Source organism: Cervus elaphus, chromosome 16, assembly GCF_910594005.1.
Source record: "Cervus elaphus chromosome 16, mCerEla1.1, whole genome shotgun sequence".
NCBI classification, from domain to species: domain Eukaryota; kingdom Metazoa; phylum Chordata; class Mammalia; order Artiodactyla; family Cervidae; genus Cervus; species Cervus elaphus.
The window spans coordinates 31,972,966-31,996,868 of record NC_057830.1 but is presented as its reverse complement, the minus strand read 5'-3'; the positions used below and the strand labels follow the sequence as shown (position 1 = coordinate 31,996,868).

At 34.0% G+C, this 23,903-nt stretch overlaps 1 protein-coding gene across 3 annotated transcripts in view; it reads right to left on the bottom strand.

Moving 5' to 3' along the window:
- AGTPBP1 (ATP/GTP binding carboxypeptidase 1) overlaps positions 1-23,903 on the bottom strand; it is a 183,617-nt gene that overhangs the window by 100,467 nt on the left and 59,247 nt on the right. For all 3 annotated transcript variants that reach the window (XM_043927561.1, XM_043927562.1, XM_043927563.1), the window contains 5 exons: positions 21,527-21,658; positions 19,736-19,829; positions 12,226-12,263; positions 9,268-9,476; positions 7,561-7,738 (listed from right to left, as the gene is read on the bottom strand). In XM_043927561.1, coding sequence (XP_043783496.1) covers positions 7,561-7,738; positions 9,268-9,476; positions 12,226-12,263; positions 19,736-19,829; positions 21,527-21,658 — 651 coding nt within the window. The remainder of the gene's footprint in view (positions 1-7,560; positions 7,739-9,267; positions 9,477-12,225; positions 12,264-19,735; positions 19,830-21,526; positions 21,659-23,903) is intronic.

Sequence of the window (23,903 nt, the reverse complement as noted above, 5' to 3'; positions counted from 1 at the left end):
AAGAAAGTGGAGTGCCAAAAAATTGATGCTTTTGAACTGTGGTGTGGAGAAGACTCTTGAGAGTCCCTTGGACTGCAAGGAGATCTAACCAGTCCATCCTGAAGGAGACAGATCCTAGATGTTCATTGGAGGGACTTAATCTGAAGCTGAAACTCCAATACTTTGGCCACCTCGTGCAAAGAGTTGACTCATTGGAAAAGACCCTGATGCTGGGAAGGATTGGGGGCAGGAGGAGAAGGGGACGACAGAGGATGAGATGGTTGGATGGCATCACCGACTCAATGGGCATGAGTCTGAGTGAACTCCGGGAGTTTGTGATGGACATGGAGGCCTGGCATGCTGTGATTCATGGGGTCGCAACGAGTCGGACACGACTGAGAGACTGAACTGACTAACTAACTGAACTAAATAAAATGGTCAGAGTGGGCATTCAGCTTGTGTTATTTTCCTGAAGTCTTTATATCTCTTTCATTTCTGAAGGACAACTTGATGGGTGAAGTATTTTTTATTGACAGCTATTTTCTTCAAGTAATTTGAATATATCATCCTACTCTCTCCTGGCATGCAAAGCTTCTGCTTGAAAAATTTGCTAATAGGCTCACCAGAATTACCCTGTAGGTAGGTACCTTGTTACCTGGTGGTGCGAGCAGTAAAGAACCCACCTGCCAATGCAGGAGACATGAGGGTGGGTTCGATCCCTATGTCAGGAAGACTCCGTGGAGGAGGGCACAGCAACCCACTATAGTATTCTTACCTGGAAAATCTCTCAGAGGAGCCTGGAAGGCTACAGTCCATAGGGTCGCGAAGAGTCTAAAGCAACTTGGCACACATGTACCTTGTTACCTAGAAGGTATCTCTAATTTTTTCCCTAACTGCTTTGAAAATCCTCCCTCTGTCTTCATCTTTAAGAGCCTGATGATAATGTCTTGGTGAAGATCTCTTAGGGGTGAATCTATTTGGGAATGTTTGAGCTTATGCACCTAGATAGCCATACCTTCACCAGATTTGGTAAGTCTGCAGCTATTATTTTTTAGAGTAAGTTTTTTCTCCCTTTCTCTCTCTTCTACTTCTGAGACTCCCATTACACAGATGTTGTTTCATTTAATGGTGTTCCATTATTCACATAGGCCTTCTTCAGTCTTTTTCTTTCTAATTTCTTTTTTCTCCTTTGCCTGTATAATATCATGAGATTTGTCTACAAGTTCACAGATTCTTTCCTCTGCTTGACTAAGCCTGATAGTGAAGTTTTCTACTGCATTATTCAGTGTATTCTTCAGGTCCAGAATTTGTTTTGTTCTTTTTATGATATCTTTCTCTTCACTGAAATTCTCATTTTGTTCATGTATAGTTTTCCTAAGTTCACTGAACTGTTAATCTGTCTTCTTGAATTATCTGAGCTTCCTTAATCATTTTGAATTCTTTTTCAGATAGCTCCCAGATCTCCATTTTTTAAGTTCAGTTACTGATGGTACTAGTGGTAAAGAAGCCACCTGCATTGGCAGGTGGTAAGAGACCTAAGAGATACACAGTGGTGAGGTTCTTCTGCTCTCCGTGGGAAAAACTCTACTGAGGAGAACCTTCCTGATGCCAAACTGCCCTGGACTGGGAGATCGAGTGAGAGAAATAAAATGCCCCCTGTAATTTTCTGTGTGGCCAATCTTGGGTTTTGAGCTCTACGGGGTTTTTGATGCTTGTTCATTCAAATCCAGAGCTACCTGTGACGTATTTTCATCATATTTTCATTTGTTATTTATTGTTTTTGCTGTATTTGCAGGGGAGATGAGCACTGGAACCTTCTACCCCTCCATCTTGCTGATGTAACCTTCTTTTAGACACTTTACTCTACTTCCAATGTGACTTATTATAGTGAAGATTATAAACTCCTTTCCACTCTCCAAGTATCTGTTCTCTCTTTCAATTCAGTATCCAAACCTCTGAGTTTTAGCTAGAGGTTATAGATTCCAGCCCCCTTCACAGTAGTTACAGTCATATGACTAAGTTTTGGCCAACAGTATGTGAGGCAAAGTTGTCAATACAAACTCCAGGTCACATTCTTTAAAAAGGAAACTGCCCTCCATTTTCTTTCATTACCATTTTCCACATGCACATAAGGAAAATACCATAGGAGATGATGAAAACAGAATCTTTTTCCTTTGATGACATGGTGGACAGATACCTACTGTCCAGGATCACCTGACCTGCCCATCTTCTGAATAGATATGTGAGAGGGAAAAAAAGTCTATTTCATGGCAATATAGCAAATGGGCTCTGGAGACAGAATACCTAATTCAAATCCTGACTCCTCCATTTACTAACTACGTGACCTTGAACAAGTTACGTAAGTTATTTTTGTCTAAGACTAACACTTTCACTTTCACTATCCTAATCTATGAAATGGAGATACCCATGCATAGTATTGTTGGGAGAGTTAAAGGAGTTAATACATGTAATGTGCCAGGCGATGAGTATATGCTATAAATATGTCCGCTATTACTACTGCTGCTCAAGTGACGAGAGTACAATACTGGGTCACTGTAACAGCAGCTCAGTCTGTCCCAACTAATACAGTTAGCAAATCGCTCTAAATTCTTTTGGAAATAAGACAGAAAAAAGTACTATTTATATTGCATATGGTAACTGGGTCTATTTATGTCAACGTATTGACAGCAGTTAGTCCCAGATAAACAGAGGAAATGATATTTGGAAAAAGAATTGTTAGGAAAAAAGAAGGAACTGACTTCAGAAAAGCCTACTGCAAACAAGAAAGACAACTCCTTGGATAGGAAGAAGGGAAAATGCAGTTCAGCGTCAGAGAGAAAATATGTTTTCAATTTTTAACCAAACCTGTCAAATATCTTCCTTTATAGGTATTTTCCTTTGGTTTCATACTCCAGATGTGAAATGCCATATAGCTTAGTGTATCTAAGACCTTCTTTTCTATTCCAATGATCTATTTTTATTCCATCAGCACTAAAAATCAATTATTACATTAATAACTTAATCTCACAACTAAAAGCAGGGAATATAAATCATCCTTGTTAATTTTCAAAATGTTCTTGGATCATTTATAGTAAAGACAAAGATACAGGGGAAAAAGAACTAAAATGGCTATCAACAGGAAATCAGTTAGGTAAATTACACAATATCTGTATGGTATAATAATTAAAAGGTATGAGTCAGCACTTGCCATAAGGTTTTGGAATATATATTCCAATAGGATTTATTTTGTTGGTCCTATTGCTCTTAAAAATGTGATCTTTCTCTTTGTGTTTTCTAATGGTTATTGTGTGCATATGTGTATCAAATTCATACACAAATAAACATACACATGCACCCAGAGAAAAGCCAGTGAATTTTATTCACTTATCTTGTAAATAGTACCTCACTGAACTTTTATTTGGTCTAAGATACATTTTATAATTGATTTGCTTCGATTTCTACATAAACAGCAACATCCTCCACAGACACTGATATAACTTTTATCTCACTCTTTTAATGATTAGTATCTTTCCTTTCCCTGTCTTATTGATCTCACTAGAGCTTTCAAAACAATGTTAACTAATAATGGTTGAGAGACGCTTCCTCTAACACTTCATAACTATCTGTGATGTTGGTTACTGATCTGAGTTAGATAATACTCAGCCAGCTTGGAAAATATTCCTTGATTCATTAAGAGATTTAATCTGGAACTAATAATAATTTTTATCAACCCCTTTCATGGCATTTATTAAGATAATCACTGTTTTCCTTTCTTTGACATATTGATAAATTTTCATTAAAGTCTTAATATTTCAATAAACTTACTTTCTAAAATAATCCTTATGTTGTCAAAGTGTCTTATATCTCAAAATGCTGCTCAATTCAATTTGCTAATATTTTAGATTTTTATATTTATCTTCATTAGTGACAATGATCTGTAAATTGTTTCAGGTTTTGATTTCAGCATCATACTAGTTTCTAAACTTCTCTTTATTTCCCATGCTCTGGAAAATCAAGTATAGGAAAATTTCTTGAAGGTTGAGAGAAATAATCTACTGTTTGATATCTTCACTGAAGACAACTTGATTGCATACTCAGTTGTAGGTTTTCTACTTTGTAAGTCAATTTTGAGTGAAAGTCACTCAGTCATGTCCAACTCTTTGCAACCCCATGGACTACACAGTCAATGGAATTCTCCAGGCCAGAATACTGAATGGGTAGCCTTTCCCTTCTCCAGGGGATCTTCCCAACCCGGGAATTGAACCCAGGTCTTCCACACTGCAGGCAGATTCTTTATCAGCTGAGCCACAATGGAAGCCCAAGAATACTGGAGTGGGTAGCCTATCCCTCCCTTCTCTGGAGGATCTTCCCAACCCAGGAATCAAACTGGGGTCTCCTGCATTGCAGGAGGATTCTTTACCAACTGAGCTATCAGGGAAGCCCAAGTCAATTTTAGTTTTTTATATTTCCATAAAATATTGTCCATTTCAAATATATTTTCAAATGTATTAACAGGAGGTATCTTTACCTCCACTTACATTGACTGGCTCTCCTCTATATAACTTACCAAGAACTTAAGGCACATTAAAATCACTCACTAACGCTGTGTTTCTAGCAATAATTATAGCTTTATCTATCTTTGTTTTAGTATTTGGCACATGTTATTATCTACTTTGCATAAAATCATATTTGCTATCTTGTTTTAAACATTTTGTTCTCTATGTATACACTGTAGGCTAGTAATGTCTTCCTCACCTGTTTTGAGCTGGGAATAACAGATACACAGTTGCCAATTGGTTTAAGAGTTCAATCTTACTATTTCAAGAGTTTCCAGGATCTATCTGCTACTTAGATTTTGTTTTTAACCCAATCAGAGGGGCTCTTTTTTTACTGGGAATATTTTATCCATTTAGATATCTTATTACTGAAACTGATTTGCTTGTTCTTGCTTTGCATTCAGCATTCTCAGGATCTTGTACATCTTTGAAGTCTTCCTGATTTTCTATAGCAGCACTTCAAGAATTTTTTCCAAGAAAAACATACACATAATTTTATATAGAATTTCAAAGGGTTCTTAGTCTCTCAACTAGGAACTCGGTCTACAACTGGACTTAGTCTAGAAACTAAGAACCATGGATACCTATGGTTCAGTAGATCCTAATCTATAGATCTCTGTTCTAGATGTTACTTTTACATTTTAAAACACATATCTGGGCCACTATTTCTATAATTACCATTTTATAAATATACCAATATTATAATATTGATAACTATATATGAATATAAATTATTAAAAGACCCAGTTTGTGACAGCTGTATATTATCTTTCATCAAAAACTAGTTGATATATTTCAAAATAACAGTAGAACAACTATTTAGTATTACATAATTTAACAATTTGCAAAGTTAAATACAATTACTCTACTACCATGTCTTCTGCAAGCCTGATTTCTTCATTCATCACTAGCCTGGCTGGAGTAATATTTCATGTAATTACTTCAGGAAGGGGACCTGGGCAATATGCTTCTGTACCCTTGGAAGGGGACCTGGGCAATATGCTTCTGTACCCTTGCATATCTAAGAATATGTCACCTTTACATATGAGTGGCAACTAATAAGCATTCAGAAATCTTGAGTAAGAACTCTTTTCCTTCAAATCTCCAAGGATTGAGGCTGCTTCATTATCTTTTGGCATTAAATGTTCAAGAGAATAAGTCTTGTGGCCAGTTCAATTCATTCACTAACAAATGTTAAAATGCACATTTATTATGTCTCATGCAATCTAATGGATGCTGAGGATAAAGTGAAGGAAAAAACAACAGTTTTATCTTCATGGAATTTACAGTCTAACTGAGGAAGATAAAAAATAATGAAAACTGATAAATGTAATGAAGCCTGATATGTGAGAAAGTGATGAAGAGGAAAAAAAATGTGTTTTCTGTATGCAAGTGTCATTTTTCTATTCAAGTGTCATTAGAACCCTTCTCTCACATCTTCTTCCTGAAGGCTTGTTAGTTGATACAAGTAACCATCTCTACTTCAGTGATACATCAGTCTGACCTTCAATCCAAAGCCAGAGATACTGCATTTCATAGAAGGGTGAATTAGAGCTGACACTCTTCTTTAATCTATTCTTTTCTCCACCACGTTTGTTGCACATCCTATGTTTATTCCATGAGAATGCTCCTTTTATCAAGTTTTCAGATTCAGTACAGTTTTTTTTTCCTCTATTTATAAAGTCTGTTGGTGATTTTAAATGGAATAAGAATGGAATGGAATTAGATCACTACTTTCACTTAGCTATCTTTAATCAAGTCCCAGACTTAGTCTTAGACTTTTATACCTTTTAAAGGAAGTTTGTAAATAATCCATTTTGATATTCTGTGTAGACTAAACTACTTTAATAACTACTTTAGAAATGAAATCATAAGAATATACTCTGTGATATATCAACAATAAAAAAACTAAATTTACTTAAAAAATTCTCTTAAATCACTTACTTCAAAGAATTGCTCTTAATTATAAATAAAAGATCTTTTTTTTTTAAAAAAAGTGATCAACTAACAAGGAAGTACTTTAGAAATCTTAATAGCCTAGATTACTTTCTCTTTTTAATTTGCTAGCTCTTATCAAAAAAATTCTGCATTTTTGTCCTCACATTAAGATGTATAATCTCTTACTTCCTTTGCTTTGTACACAGTATTGTACCAAAATGACAAAGATTCAATTTATGATAATTTTGTATTTTCTATCAGGTAAAGAAAGCTGAGCACAGAAGAATTGATGCTTTTGAACTGTGGTGTTGGGAGAAGACTCTTAAGAGTCCTTTGGACTGCAAGGAGATCCAACCAGTCCATAGGAAATCAGTCCTGGGTATTCATTGGAAGGACTGATGTTGAAGCTGAAATTCCAACATTTTGGCCACCTGATGCGAAGAGCTGACTCATTTGAAAAGAGCCTGATGTTGGGAAAGATTGAAGGCAGAAGGAGAAGGGGACGACAGAGGATGAGACGGTTAGACGGCATCACCAACTCAATGGACATGAGTTTGGGTAAACTACAGGAGTTGGTGACGGACAGGGAGGCCTGGCGTGCTGTGGTTCATGGGGTCGTAAAGAGTCAGACACGACTGAGCGACTGAACTGAAGTAATGGTGCAAGTTTTGTTGAACATAAACAGTAACTTGTTTAGTGATTAGGCATTTTAACTTTTAAAAAATGAAGTTCATTAAAAAGCTACAAATGTAGGCTCAAATATAATTACCTAAACATTTATAAGAATGTTTATACAGTCTTATATTTTGAAAATTTATATAAGCTATCAAATACTGTTTCTACGTGGTACTGACAGTTTTTCACAATTCACATTAACACATGTGTAGCATATCCCACATTCCTTCCCTTAACCACTCAACCTTAATTTCTTCTATTTGAAGAAATATTTATTAACTAAAAAGTAATTTGAAAGCATATCATGTTCATTAAAGCCTTCTTTTGCTAGGGAGATGAACAAAAGCAGAAATAGATAAAGTCACACAATTCCAATAACCACGGGAAGCCAGCAAGAAGCATGTGGTCCTACCTTCAGGAGGTAAACTGTAGAGCTGGGCCACAGGTCCGGTCACAGGAATAACAGGCAACTGGAAATGGAAAGAACTTTTAATCGTTGGGAGCGGCAGGCGATTTTTAGGAAAGCATTTCCTCATTATCAGACTGGAGGTGTTGACAAGAGGATCAAGGGTCCTTACTGCCAAACATTCCTGTTTTATAAGAAAAGAAAAGAAAAAAGATAATGTGCCTTTGGTGAATAAGTGAAACAATTTTATACTACTTCAGAAAATAATGTGTTAATACTTTTCAAAAGGCAAACATCACAAAACCCAATATTTTTAACCTAATTATAAAGTAGCTTTGACTAATTTGGAATATCTCTTTGTAAGAACCTCATATGGCAAATTTGGCAGCAATTTTCCTCACACATCTTAACTTAACAGAAATCAGTACCATGTTTGGTTCCAGAAGTCACCAAAGCACTAATACCTATGAGTGATTTAGGGAGCATTTTAGCAAGCCTAGGGCATAAAATAAAAATTTAATGGATAAAGAAAAAAAGAAGAAAAATTCACAAATTAAGAAAGGTGTAAGAAATAAAAAGGAATGTGAATTTAGCTGAGCCTTTCTCAGAATTCTATCAGTTATCATGCAATAGCACCTCTAATAAATTAGCTGATCAACTTTGAAAAGAATAGCCTGAATATCACAATTTTAAGTTTTAAGAATTTAATCTACTATCCTGGTATCTAATCTTAAGAAGGGCTCTTGAATAGGACATTTGAAACTATTTCATATAACACTGTTATTATTGACAATTGACACTTAGATGGCTTTAAATGGCACTTTGATAACCTGTGCAATTTTCAACAGAAATGTGAAGACATCTGACCTGTCAAAACAGCTGAAAAACTAAGACTCAGAAATGTGAAGTGGCATAAACCATCACCCAATCTCTCCTCATATACTGTCTATTTTAGGAATAGTAAAAAATAAGTGCATATGACTGATCTACAATAGAAAAAGCTGAGTTAACATAAAATGTGTATTCACATATCTTAACTACTCCCACAAAAAGATTAGTTGTCATGTGTAAGACCAAGAGGGCACAATCAAGATGACTGGCTTGAATTTTCAAGAAGACAGATTTCATTCTAATAACTAGTCTTATAAAAATAAAAGAGTTACTTTGCAACAGCCCCACTCCCCGTCATCGAGCGCCCTCTACAGAACCTAGAATACTGTTGAGAAGGTTTATGCATATGATGGCTGGCAGAACCAGAATCCCTAACTCCAAATTTCACTTTTGTACCTTCATTATTTAAAAATACTCTCTCCAGAAAAAAAGACACAGAGAACACTCACAACTAACATACCTCCCTTACCAGTCATAAAGGATTAATGAATATTTATGAAAGGAACATACAAAACTGAGTATAGATAACAGCACACCTTAGAAAACATGCCTATATGGAATCCATTCCTGCCCAGGGAAGAGATTTATACATCTTCCTTCTACCTATGGGGGAAAAAAATCTCATCTTGCAGAGATATACACTAAGTACTTTCTCAAACTTAGTCTAAGGTCACATGTGAGAAATGATTGTGCCTTTTGGTCTTCAAATTTTTAAAATATATTTATCATACTATGTAGTTTTAGAAATACTAAGTTTTCTTAAGAACCAAATCCTATCATTAATAGATTATGATAATAACAGGAAGAAAATTAAAAACTTACTTGCGAAGTGTTATAAAGAATTTTCATCCCATTGGCATCAATAAATGCTTTTCTTCCCAACTTGATATTCGTAACACTTTTTAAACTCTGTAAAATTCCTTTTCGAATGAGCATGTTTCTATGCCGATTATCATGGCGGTGCCAATCTACATAAATTGTTAAAAGGACTTGGACATATCCTCTGTCTACAGCTCTCCTGGCATTAGTTTCTTTAACAAAAGAAAATTGAAAAAGAAAATTTTTAAAATAATAAGAGACACTGATAAAGTCAAATTGAAAACATAACCATAATATTGTAATGAGTTCTTATAATTCCTTTTTTCCAAGAAAAACTATGGCAACCACATATTTAAATATTTTTTAGGTAACAAAATAAACATGACAAGTTCCAGATAGCAAAGTACAATTTTCCAGAAATCTGCCTATCTATTGTTTTGAGGTAAATAAATATCAAAATATCTTTAATACAATTAAGGTTGTATCTTTCCAAATGTTAATACTAATGAAACTTTCATATATTTTAAAACCTATTAATATACTAACTTTGATTACACCAAAAGGAATATAATAAGCCTTTAACTTACTAGTTGTGACTATGATTTTCTTAAAAGCCACTATCATTATTGCAACTTCCATTACAATCTTTGTGTGAAATTAACTTTGTAAGTAGGCACACTCTATTCTGTGTCTAGAAGAACTGGTTTTGCTAAGGTGTGGCTATCAGGCAAAGCAAACTAGCTCTTCCAAACACACAACAGAGGTATTAAAGACCTTTCACAAAAGAAAGTACCCCTCCTACCCCCGAGAGTTTCTCCCAGCTCTCTAATATCAGAACATAATGTCTAAGAGGGCATTAAGAAGTTTGCTGAGCTCAGGGTCTTTACCTATGTTTTACGTGTGTATTAGCACATTTAAAACTGGTATTGCAGGCAACTACAAGCAGCACAGCCTTACTGCTGCATTATCTGAATGTTCATGCCATGAGCCTGGCATTTTATAGTTAAACACAGACTAGGAAGAGACTGGTATTCCTAACTAAACAACCTCAGGTGAGTTGGCATTTCACATTCTCTTGCCCTCTTATCACTGGCACACCCAAGTGGTGCTGGGTGGCGATCTATAAAAAGTTCAATAGTTCTAACTAACAATAGTTTCATGTATTTTAAACAAATATATATATCTTGTTTACACCAGTTGGAATATATAAGCCTTTAGCTTACTAGCTTTTTAGTATCACCAACAATACTTAAAAGATATTACTATCATAATGTCTTAAAAGAATGATTCTCTTAAAAGACATTACAATCACTGAAACTCCTATCACAAACTGTGTTTCCAGTGGAATTCCCAAAGGCCTAAATGGTATTTACGAGAAATATTTAAATTCTTCACTGAAGGTCAAATAAGAAACTTGCCCATAACACAAATACAGTGAGTGACCCTTAAGAGAAGTACAAAGCTATCTGCAATCAAGAGTCATTCTACTTGTCAGTTACTTTTTGACCAGATATGTTTGCCTACCATCCTCCTCTGAAGGAGAAGAAGGGAGGGAGTAAAAGAAAGATTATTATTTAAAACTGAAGATATCAGCATTTCAGTCATTGTAGCTTACTGATTTCTATAAACCCTTGAAATTTATGTTTTAGTTTTTCCTGACTTAGAATTAGTGACTTTGTCATTAGTGATTCTGCAAATTAGTAAGGTTTAATAAAAATTTAGTGTAATGGCTACTTTAATCTACTCTAAATCAAAAATATACACCTATATTAATTTAAAAATTAATGTTTAAACGCCTTGAACAACAAAGGCAGGGTGGCCACACGAAAGCAAGGCTACCGATATCTCTGAAATTAATCTAAGTATTCTAATCTTGGTCTATGGTTTATCATATCATATATGAAAACAAAGCTGTACAGCTAATCTACATGAAAACAAAGCTATATAGCTAATCTAATTGAATACTACACATCTAAAGGACAAAACTGTCAACTGAATATAGCAGCTATAATACTAATACCTAAGGTTATTTTTTTAATAAATCATTATCAATTATCAGATTTTCAATCAATTAATCATTTCTTACAATTCTTCTCATAATTCAAACTTAAGGGCAAGGTGGTCTCACCCTTGATAGACAGTTTTGGGGAAAAATAACATCAAAAGCCATCAACCTAGATCTTTAGGATTAAATGTTATCATGGTTAAGTAAAATGTTAATTTAATCAACCAGTAAGAATGGGAGTGCTAACAAAATTAATATTTAAAATATATTTTAAAAATTAATATTTAAAATATAGATACTGAGTATCATGGAGAGACAGATCCACATAATGTAGATGGTTACTCTCCAAAAGCAACACATGACACATTTCCTCCAATGCTTCAATTTCAAAGATTAAAAAAAAAATGCTTTAGTTTCTAAATGCATTCAATAAACTCTAAATGTACATTAAGCCATTTTTAATGTTACAAATCTGAATTTATGGTAGAAATAAAATTTCTAATAAGGAGGTTCTAATTGAAAATCATACATTATATAGAGATAGTAGTTGTCAAAGATACTCTTCATGGTAAATGTCCTCAAGGCCATGTTAGGGTCACTTTTTCAAAATGATACTATATTGTATTTACATGTTACTTTCCCCTACTAACAAGGTTTTATGTTTATATAAGTAAAAGAGAAAGGAAGTCAATATACTTTCTCCTTAGAGAAAGGAAGTCAATATACTTGAAGAAATTATAGAAATATATTGATAAACAAGTTAGAGCTCAGTAGACATAAATGACATTAGTCACACATCAATCAACTGCACTAAAAGATAAAATCAACTTTGATGTTAAATTATTATGAACAAGCTTTATAACCGTAAACTAAATCTACATTTCCAGTTTCTTTAAAATAGCAGTTAGAATACTCAGAAAAACAGTATCTAGTATTTCTAGTATTTAAAAACTTACTTGATTTTAGCAATGCAGCAAGAGTGTCTAAAGCAACCCTGTCAACATGAGAAAACACAAACAACAACAAAACTAGTAAAATTAATCTACAATAGTAAAGTCATACAATCTTTTCAGATAAGTAATCAGTATCTACTCCAAATGTCATTCCTGGGATACTCAATTACATATGGTGCCTCTCTGTATGCCTCACTTCTTTCAGGTTAAAATTGGTTATGAGGAAATATCAACAAAGAAGCACCAGAAAATGTTTAAGAAAAGAAAAAGAAGAAAATTAACAATGCTTAAGTCTTCATATAAGAGGTTAGATGAATGGAATCATTGTACCTGTATCTGACTAGGCCAGAGTTCACAAAGGACTACTATTCTGACTGGGTCAGAGTTCACAATAGAATACTATTAACAATCAGACTCAGAGTCACAAAAAAAACAAAAACAAGTTTTAACACAGAGTTTATAACTACAAAATTCTATAGGTATTCATAGCTATCTGACTTCAAAGTATGTTAGTTCTATCAAGCAATAATCCTAAAATTTAATGTGGTAACAAATGTAAAATATTTTGGAACAAGGAGATTAGGGAGAGGATGTACGAGCCCTTAACATTTTTCAGCCATATAGCACCAAAGAGAACAATGACTTAATTCATATCTCAAAAATTCTTACTGCTTAGTAGAGCACTTAGATTGTCTTTGAACATAAATATGCAGTTACACACAGTGAAATCAATACCATTTAGTACCTTTAAAAATACATATAACATCACTGTGGAAAACCTTTAATTCAAATACTTTTTTAGAAATGAGTTACTGAAGAAATAGTACTTACTTTCAGGAACTTTAAAAATATAAGACTACATACCTCTTAGTAAGATTTCAATAAGGATAATTAATTTGCATATAAATATGTATACTTTCAAATTTAAGCATTTCACTCATCATTAAGGATTTGTTGAATGCCTACTAGATACCCACAGTAGCAGGTTCTTCATGGTTATAAAATTAGAAAATAAAATTAACTCTTACATAGAATATTTTACTATCTTGATAATGTAATAAAATATACACATCTATGGAAAAATAAGAAATTAAAACCAAAAATATCTACTCAAGAAAACAAAACCGAAAACAAGGGAATAAAATTAATAAAGCTGCACACCATAGCATGATCAGATGATAACTTTTAAAATGACTCAGAAGATTTAGGATGGATAGTGGTTCACAGTAAAACCTGAAACAATAATCTAGGACTAGGCACAAAAGTGCGCATTTATGATAAATGCTCATTATTGTTACCCTCTAGAGCAAGCCCTTAACAATTACACTTTGGTTTACTTACACAAATAAAGCAATCATATAAAACTTTATTTATGATAACATTTGGAAAATAAAAGCAAAAGTTTGTGCCCTAAAAAATTTAAATTCATGCGACTAAATTTCTCAAAACAATGTGCAGTTTTGGTAATGGCATGTTAAAAGTAAATGAAAAGTATAAAATTAAAACAATTTTCAGAGCACTGATCCATCAGTAAGAAACTGCATAACCTTGCAATCAATTACACAGTAATTAGCACTTAAGACTGTAAACTATCAGAATAAGGATGACTTTCAAATTGGTCAGAAATAAATATAGAACTAAATGGGCCTTCTAAGTAAAACGGCAATTTAGGGGAAAAAATGGAAAAGAAGACTTCATTCAGCAAGACCTGACAAATGCCAAAAATTGTTCTACATGCCCTGTACACGTTTTATATTTGTACGTGCTTTTTAGTTTAACTTTTTTTTAAATCCTAGTCTCTAGAATTGGCACATTTTATGAATAAAGACACTAAAGATTTCAGAATATAATATGCCTAGGGTCACATAAAAACTGAGATGAAAAATGACTAAAATGGTTGTTGAGAAAGAAAATTAAGAAATCAGAAATGTCAGTCTCCTCCACAAAGATATGTTGAAGTCCTAACCCCTAGCACCTCAGAATGTGGCCTCATCTGGAAACAAGATCTTTGCAGATATAATTAAGATGAAGTCATGCTGGAATAGACTGCTCTTAATCCATTAAAGCTGATGCTCTAGTAAAAAGAGGGAAGACTATTCGAAGACAGACACACAAGGAGAGCACACCATATGAAGACAGAGTTAGAGATTGAAATGTTGAAGCTACAAGCCAGAGAAACCCTAAGGACTCAAGCTATCGAAAGCCAGGGATGAAGAGAGGTTCTCCCCTACAGGCCACAAAGGGAACACTGGCCCTGTTGACAAGTTGATTCTGAACTTCAGCCTCCAGAGACAATAAATCTCTAATATTAGAAAAAACACTAAAGAAAAATCTCATACTATTTGGGTAGGACAGATTTTCCTAAACAAGACAAAATCCAGAAGCCAACACTCTTCCTCTAGAGCCACCCTCTCCTCCCCACATCCCACCCTCTAGGTCATCCCAGAGCATCAGATGGGCTTCTACATTATGTAATAACTTCTCACTTGCTATCTATTTTACAGATAATGGTGTATATATGTCAGTGCAATGCCGCTTGCTCAATTCATCCCATCCTCTCCTTCCCCTGCTGTGTCCACAAATTCTCCACATCTCTGTCTCCATTCCTTCCCGACAAATATGTCCATCAGTACCATTTTTCTAGATTCCATATCCATGAATTAATATACAATATTCATTTTTCTCTGACTTATTTCACTTTTTACTTAACAGGCTCTAGGTTCATCCACTCACTACCACTGACTCAAATGTGTTCCTTTTTATGGCTGAGTAATATTGCACTGTATGTATGTACAACATCTTCTTTATGCATTCACCTCTTAATATATATCTAGGTTGCTTCCATGTCCCGGCTACTGTAAATAGTGCTGCAATGAACATTGGGGTACATGTGTCTCTTAGAATCTGGTTTTCTCAGGGTACATGCCCACTAGTAGGGTTTCTGGGTCATATGGTGTTAATAGATTTATTCCTAGTTTTTTAAAGGATCTCCATACTGTTCTCCATTATGGCTGTTATCAGTTTACATTCCCACCAACAGTGCAGGAGTGTTCCCTTTTCCCCACACCCTCTCCAGCAATTACTATTTGTAGATTCTTTGATGATGGTCATTCTGACTGGTGTGAGGTGACACTTCATTATAGTTTTGATTTGCATTTCTCTAAATTAAAATTTAAAAAATCTTAAGAGCACTTTCAGAAACATGTTTCTCCCTACTAGCAGTTATTTACAACATATGTTTACCAAACAAAAGTGCTCTGACATTTTCTAAGCCTTACACTATATGTTTTTTTCTTGATGCTCATTCTTCACACTGGCAAAACTGGGATATGCACCCAATTCCTTCTTCCCATCCTGCCTGTTCCATAGCTCCACTAGATTAAAAGAAATTATGAAGTTTGGTGTAAAGTCATCTTGATAGTCTCACCAAGATGTTATTTTAAAGATATTTTTTAAAACTTCAGCACAAAGGAATTTCTGAAATTCTATGTCACTTATAAGTCTGTATGAATTTATAATATAGTCACCAAAAGGTTACAGAAAAATATTTATTGAAATGCACAATTTTATTATGTTAATTAGAATTTCTCAGCACCAATATTTTATACTTGCTCACATATTTTTCCAATCTTCTTAAGTCCTACACAGCATAACACAGCTAACAGTGACTTTAAAAGCAATCTATGGCTTATTCATTTAAGAGCAGTGAAGGAGGAAAAGCTTAAGCCCCAGGTACTCATAAAGTTTACTCATTATTTAAGTTGGGAGGTCAATCCTTGCAATAACCTCCAAACCTATGTGTGCTAAGTTGCTCAGTCATGTGTGACTCTTTGCAACCCTATGGACTGTAGCCTGACAGGCTCCCCTGTCCATGGGGATTCTCCAGGCAAGAATACTGGAGTGGGTTGCCATGTCCTCTTCCAGGGGATCTTCCCAACGCAGAGATCAAACCAGTGTCTCTTATGTCTCCTGCACTGGCAGGCAGGCTCCTTACCACTAGCACCACTTGGGAGGCCCCTCCAAACCTACAGGGAAACTCAAAATGACAGAGTTACAATAAATTCAGAGTTGCTTCCTTGTAGATTAACAATGTTTAAATCCAAAACCTAAAACTGGAAAGGAAAGGAAAGGAAATCTAAAGGGGAAGCATCACTCTTCAAACATAAATAATAATCCTCAATCTTCTTCAACTAAATGCAGGGTATTATTTAAGGACAGGAAGAACTGTGACACAAATCTCTAGATGTTGAGATTGTTTAATTATGGGGGGAGACCCTATGATTATTCAAAATAATAAAGGAATCATGATACAGATGTCTGGTCAATGAATGTTTTATCCTTTTTAAAGTAAAGTTTAAAAAAGGTGTTCTTTTTAAAACACAGAGAAAAGAATGAAGGGATAATTTAGATAATGACGTTCCTTTCTCAGAAGTTTAGACCCACTGATTTCTACATGGTTTTAGAAATATATCATGTTGTATATTATAAAGATACCTGTAAAATGTTATTATCTCCTAGGAACATTTTATATTAGATTTGGTAATGGGTTATAATAGGTTAATTTAGATCTTAAATAGGAGATCATAGTCATTAGATAAAAATTAATTATGAAGTACTTTAAACATCAAAAAGAAGAAAGGCATAAACTACACTGCTTACCTAAACTAATTACACTGCATTAACACAGGCACTATGCTAATTACAGGAATTATCTAAACCCTCAAAACAATCTTATGATATAGGCACAAATACTGCTGCTGCTGCTGCTAAGTCGCTTCAGTCGTGTCCAATTCTGTGCGACCCCATAGACGGCAGCCCACCAGGCTCCTCTGTCCCTGGGATTCTCCAGGCAAGAACACCGGAGTGGGTTGCCATTTCCTTCTCCAAAGGCACAAATACTACTACTTTTACAAATAGGAAACTGGGACATAAAAAGTTAGGTAACTGGGGCGTCCCTGGTGGCTCAGTGGTAAAGAATCTGCCTGCCACTGCAGGAAAGATGGGTTCGATCCCTGGTCTGGGAAGACCTCACATGCCGCAGAACTAACCCCATGTGCCACAACAATTAAGCCTGTGCTCTAGAGCCCTGGAGATGCAACTACTATGCCCACCTGTCACTACTACCGAAACCCACGTGCACCAGAGCCCACATTCTGCAACAGGAGAAGCCACGCAATGAGAAGCCCGCACACCACAACCAGAGAGTAGTTTGTGCAGCAACGAAGATACAGCACAGCTATAAATAAATACTTTTTTTAAAAGTTAGGTGACTTCATATCATGAAGCCAGTGAGTGACAGAGCTAACATGTAAATCCAGTTTCTGCCTGCTTCCAGAGTCCATTCACTGCACCTATTCTGGAAGTTGGTCTTACTAATTGTGATACAATCATTTTCTTTTATCTTGTCACATTTCATCAGATGCTCTAAGACTGTATAATCTTTATATAAGTAAATATGTTGTCATCCCACCAAATACTTAATAACTAATTATATGTGCAAGTAAGCTCCAATTTTCAAGAAGGGAACAAGCTAAATATTCGACCTTTATTAAGAAAGGGTGAAAAGACTGGGTATGTTCTGAACCTGATTCATTTGCAAAATTTAGCCTATGAATAGTTATTGTGGACAAGTTTTTCCTTATAAAAGATTCACAACTAATAGAAGTAAAAAGAATGAGACAATTAGAAAAGTCATTATTTCACACATTTTTAAGAAATAATGGATCTAAGCAATGTCATGAAATATTGCTAAGTGATTAGGTGAAAGGAATGGACCACTTCAACTCAACAATTTTAAGTAATGCAAAACAGAGAACAAGCACTACCTATAAATATTTTGATAATTAAAACAAAATCTAATCAAGCCTCAAGCTCCATCAGTCTACAAAAAATTTGAAGAGTATACCTACAAGTTAAAAGATCCCAGGATACAGTCATCTTAATCTATGTTGTGACATTCTATAAGATTTCACCCAGGTCCTTCAGCAAATAAATCAGAAACAAAAAACAGAGGGACAGGGGATAGTTACTGACTGCAAAAGATTACAAGACTTAGCAATCAAACAGAATGTAGAGCCCTTATTTAGATCCTGATTTGAGCAAGACAACTGTAAAAAAAAAAAAAGAAAGAAAGAAAAAAAAGACATTTCTTATACATTCAGAAGATATTAGATGATCTTAAAGAATTATTACTATTGTTGAACAAAGAAATGATACTTTGGTAACACTAATAGGAAAAACTGTCTGATAGAGATAATACTAAAGAATTAACAGAATAAATGTCATGGCTGATACTTGCTTTAACATACTGGTAGGAGGGAGACAAAGAAGGGAAAGATGAAATTTAAATTGCAGAATGTTGACAATTGTTGAAATTGACTGATGGGTATATCAGGGTTCATTATTCTATTTGTGTGTAGATTTGGAAATTTCCTAAATATAATGAGGTAAATATAATAATGTGTGTACTTTGTTTTAAACAAACCAATTGTAAAAGGGCATTTTGAGATAACTAGAGAAGACACACAGAATTTTAGATTGTGTTAAGCAATCAATATGTTTGTTGAGTATGATTATAGTATTATGGTTATTTTTAGGTCCCTATTTAGCAGAGTTACATAATGAAGTATTTAAGGGAAAAATGAGAAAATACCTGGTACTTGCTTACAGAAATTCATATATATATAAATAACATCTTGGATTTGCTTAAACATACTTTAGGAAACACAAATAAAAGTGTGGGGGGGGACAAATGAAACAAAAATGGCAGAATGTTAATTAATAATTGTTGAATATAATAATTAATATAAATAATTCAAGATAATTAGTTTAATATAATGTAAATGCTATACTTGTTTGAAAAATTCCAAAATAATTTTTTTAAAAGAATGACCATTAAAATGGCTTAAGAAAGCACTAAATATAATGAAATAACTGGAAAATGCTTTCAAGGTCTGAGGTTGAAAGACACATAAATGAGTGTAACTATCTATATATACATTTGTGGGTGTGTGTATATATATCTATACATATACACACAAACATTAATATATATTTTGAGACATACATATATATGCACGTTATCTCAAATAAGAAAAAGAATGACATTATTTGACAAAAAAGAAATATATAAATTTAAAATATATCCAGATAACTGTGAGAATGAAGGAAACAGTCATCAAAAGATTATAAAATTGGGTAGGGAATATAGTAGGCACTCAATAAATGTTTCTGAATGAGTGATACTCTGTAAAGGTCTTTTTTCCTATTATAGTATCTAGGAATATTCAAAGTCTAAATTTCTGTAAAACTGTAAATTTAGTTTTCTAATTCTGATATATTTTTGAAGATTAAACTTTATACTAAAGAAAATCTTTATCATAATTAAATCACTAAGAACTAAGAAAGAACCCTAGATACAACTGAACTCAACCATCTCACTGTACAGATTAGGATGATAAGGCCCAAAATAACCAAGGGTATACTTCTATTTACACTTAAAACATTTACTCACTTCATAAGACTGGAATTCTTCTTACTAAATGGTCCGATGATTTTAAACATCAGTTCCACAACTCCATTTTTCCCTAAAGATACAGAATTCACAGCTGGGAAGGGGAAAAAAAGATGTAAAGTGATTTAAAAACTTCAGTGGATAGAAATGTTTATACATGTGGCACACGGCTGAAAAACATACAAACTGTTTAAGTAAATGTGAACTCTATGTCTCTCATAAAGTCCACCTTAGTTGATACTTCAAAGGCATGCCAATGGGAAGATGAAGTGGGAAAAGAAGTAAATAAGTTATGAAAGTTCCTAGAAGTTGTTCTTTCAACTATAGGGAATTGCCCAAAAGCAACAACAAATCAGATCTGCAGGTCAGATTTTAGACGCAGGTCAGATCTAACAGCACTGTAGGGAAGATGGCTGTGGTCTAGGTGAGAAGTCATGAGGACCTGAATTAAAGCGACTGCAGTAGGCAAAAACAGGTCACAGCTTTAGACAGAACATGCAAACAATTACCTAACCAGAAAACCGGGCCTAACATTTTCAATCTTGAAGAAATATTATTTAAAAATTATAGATATACCATTTACTAGCCTCCTGGTGCTTAATGAAATAAAATGCCCTAAAAATGTAATCCCTGAAGTTTTTGATGATTTTAATTTCCTCTGTATCTGCTTATCACTCCATTATCGCTTCTAATTTTAGTCTGTTTTTGTCTTCTTCCTTAATTGGGGAATTCAGTGGCTCATCTATTTTTAATCCAATTGTTTTATTTTTTAATGATTTTTTTTTAAATTTTATAATGTATTTTTTCTATTTCACTTCTCTACTTTCCTTATGTTTATTGCTCTGTTCCTAATTTCTTTGTAAACAGCCAATTCATTAATCTTCTTATGCTCTTTTTATTTACCTAAGTGTTAACTATTTAAGTATTCAAAACTATTTTTCTCTGAGCACACCTTTAGCTATACTTTCAAAGTATAGATACTGACAATAGACAAATACACACACATACACACAAACCTACCACTGAGATTATCATTACTTTGCAATGATGTTCTTACAATAAAATGTACTCTACAATCTCAATCTCAAGCATCTTGTTAACCATTGCAATCTCATATCCATAGTCAGGGAATAGAAAGAAAATCCATACCTCAGGGGTTGGGACCTAATATTATATTAGTGAGAGACAGAGAGAGAGAGAGAGAGAGAGAGTGTGTGTGTGTGTGTGTGTATGTTGTGAGACACTTCATCTGGGAGGGTGGGTGTGGGCATGGGTGTGAGTGTGTTTATGTTGAGAGACACTTCATCTGAGGCTCTCTCTCTGATCACTGCTCTCTACAGCTTCCTCAGAGGCTCCTGTCCTATTTATTTCTGGTTTTGCTACTTCCCTATTGATTGCTAAAGATAATTAGCTCCAGGTGTCTATGCCACCATATTCCTTCCTTCTCAATTTTCCTCTTATCTGTAAAAATCCAATTAGGTGCAGCAGTTTTTCCAGTTGTCAATACTCTGATATTCTTCAACATCTTTTCCACAGGCTGCCTACTCATCAACCTCACTACATACCTTTACAAATAGGGGGAATTAATGAGAATTCTTAAGACTTTGTCAACTCACCTTCTTCCATACATCACCTTTGAGGGAGTGGTTAGAATTACAAACAGCCATATTAAATATTCTCGTTCCTTGTCCACAACTTTTAGAGATTTATGGAGTTAAAGTACTTTAAAATTTTCATTTTCTGTTAATGTCACAACATTGAGCTAACTAAAAGCTTCTCTGAAATACTTACAGTTGGCAGAATATACTCGTAAAAGCTGAAGACAAGGCAAAACCAAGCGATGATTCTGCAAATTCTGTTTGACCAAACTCAGGGTTATATTTAGAGCTCCATTAATTCTAGCTTTCACTCCAAATTTTTTGTCTGTTTAAAAATAAATGAACAAACATAATTTATTCCTATGTAATTTTTGAATAAAATGAAAATGTCATAAAAAATGGAATTTCTAAAATTAATACTATGAATGCATATTATCAACTATTAATATAAAGTTGACCTGAAATAACTAAAGCTGTAATCATTTTATTATATATTTTAATACTTCTTACATTTTTAAAACATGGCTTGAAAGAAGGAGTAAGGGGCAGGTAGGATGACAGGGCAGGGCAACAGAGGCTGGACTTGGACTATTATTGAAAGGAATAACTTAACTGATCCACCCTACACAGGAAAGTCTCTCCAGCTTAACACAGTCCAAGGAATGCCATCACAAGGTTAAGGAGAATTGCAAAGAATCTAAATGTACATTACCAACATTATTTACTTAATATTAACCATACTGTTTTCTGACTTAGAATATGTGTGCATGCATACTAAGTCACTTTAGTAGTGACTCTTTGCAACCCTATGGACTGTAACCCACCAGACTCCCTGCCAAGGGGATTCTCCAGGCATTAGAATACTGGAGTGGGTTGCCACGCCCTCCTCCAGGGGATCTTCCCGATCCAGGGATTGAATTTGAGTCTTCTATGGCTCCTGCATTACAGGAAAATTTGTTATTGCTGAGCCACTGGGGAAGCCATAAAACAATATAATGAAAAAATGAACAGCTTATTAGAAAATAATCTAAAAAATATTATCAAATAAATTTCTAGAGGGAGCTAATTCTTAACAAAGAAAAGGAACAGAAGAAAGTTCTTGATTTTTATTATTAGGAAGAGATTAAAATAATAAAAAAAAATCTGGGCAACAAGAATTTAAGAATGTTAAGATTTTTAACAAAGAAAGTAAGCAAGACTAGCAAGCAAAGTTATTTCATCAACAACAGAAAATGTAAGTCAAGAAACCTAACATTCCTAAGGGAAAATTATTCTCAGCTCATAAGGGAAAAATAAAAAAGTTAGAAAATCACCCAAGAAATTCAAATATAATTGAATAATATAAAAATGTAAAACTAGGACAAATAATAAAGGAAACAGCAAAAATTTAGAAGTATAGAGGAAAATATTAAAAGAACTACAACTTACAAGGGACATTAAAGAAATAAAAATATAAATTAAACAATATCTTAATTTAAGCACAAGAAAGATAATGAAAGCTTCATGCTTTAATGAAAAGCACAGGAAAGATAACCTGGTTTTAAATAGAGGAGGAAGCATGATATAACAATATTCACCAATACAAAAAGGTTTTCTCATTTTATTTTTTGTTTTCAAAAAAAATTTCAGAAAGTAGCCCTTAAATCTCAAATATAAGAGTTTAAAAAAATAAGAAAGAGCTAACATGTTTCTTATATAAACTGAATATATGTTTAAGTCTTAAGGTCCCTAAGATACCTAAAAAATTAAAGTCATCTCAGAGATACCTTAAGACAATTATTATTAACAGTATTATTTAAATATCATACAATACAAAAATAAATAAATAAATATCATACAATACAAAAAGATATGCATGAAATACACATAAGTATACAAACTGTACACACATTTTCAGACACTTTTTAGAAAAAGCACTTTAGCCAAATACTTTAAAGTTTAAAGCCACAAGGCAATGGCAGAACCCTTAAAAAATCACTACTGAAGAATTTAGATAGTCATTTCAATCTCTGGGCAGACAGACAACTATACACTGAGCTTAGGTTCTAGTCAAAGAATGCTTTTCTCTTTTAATCTAACCTAAATCAGCTTCCTCCACTGTTTTATAGCCTATGTTTTCTCAATTTGTAGTTTTCAATATTTTGTATGTCTTACACAATATTACAATAAATAAATCACTCTTACAATTTTTTATACCTCTTTTGATCTTAACTAGTTTGTAAGCTTTTTAAGCATTGAGACATGACTATCACTGTTGGTTGGATGGCATCACTGACTCAATGGACAAGAGTGAGAACAAACTCAGGGAGGTAGTGAAGGACAGGGAAGCCTGGCACGCAGCAGTTCATGGGGTCGCAAAGAGTCAGACATGACTTAACGACTGAACAACAATGAAAAGGAAACATGTTTTATATCTATGCTCCTCAAAGCATTCCCACCCACACTCCCTCCTTCTAGCCTCAACAATATTCATGTTCTGTGTATCCTTTATAACATATATATGCCAGAAATACACACACCAAGACACATTTCTGATTCTGACACATTTTTTTCTTCCTTTTTCCATCACA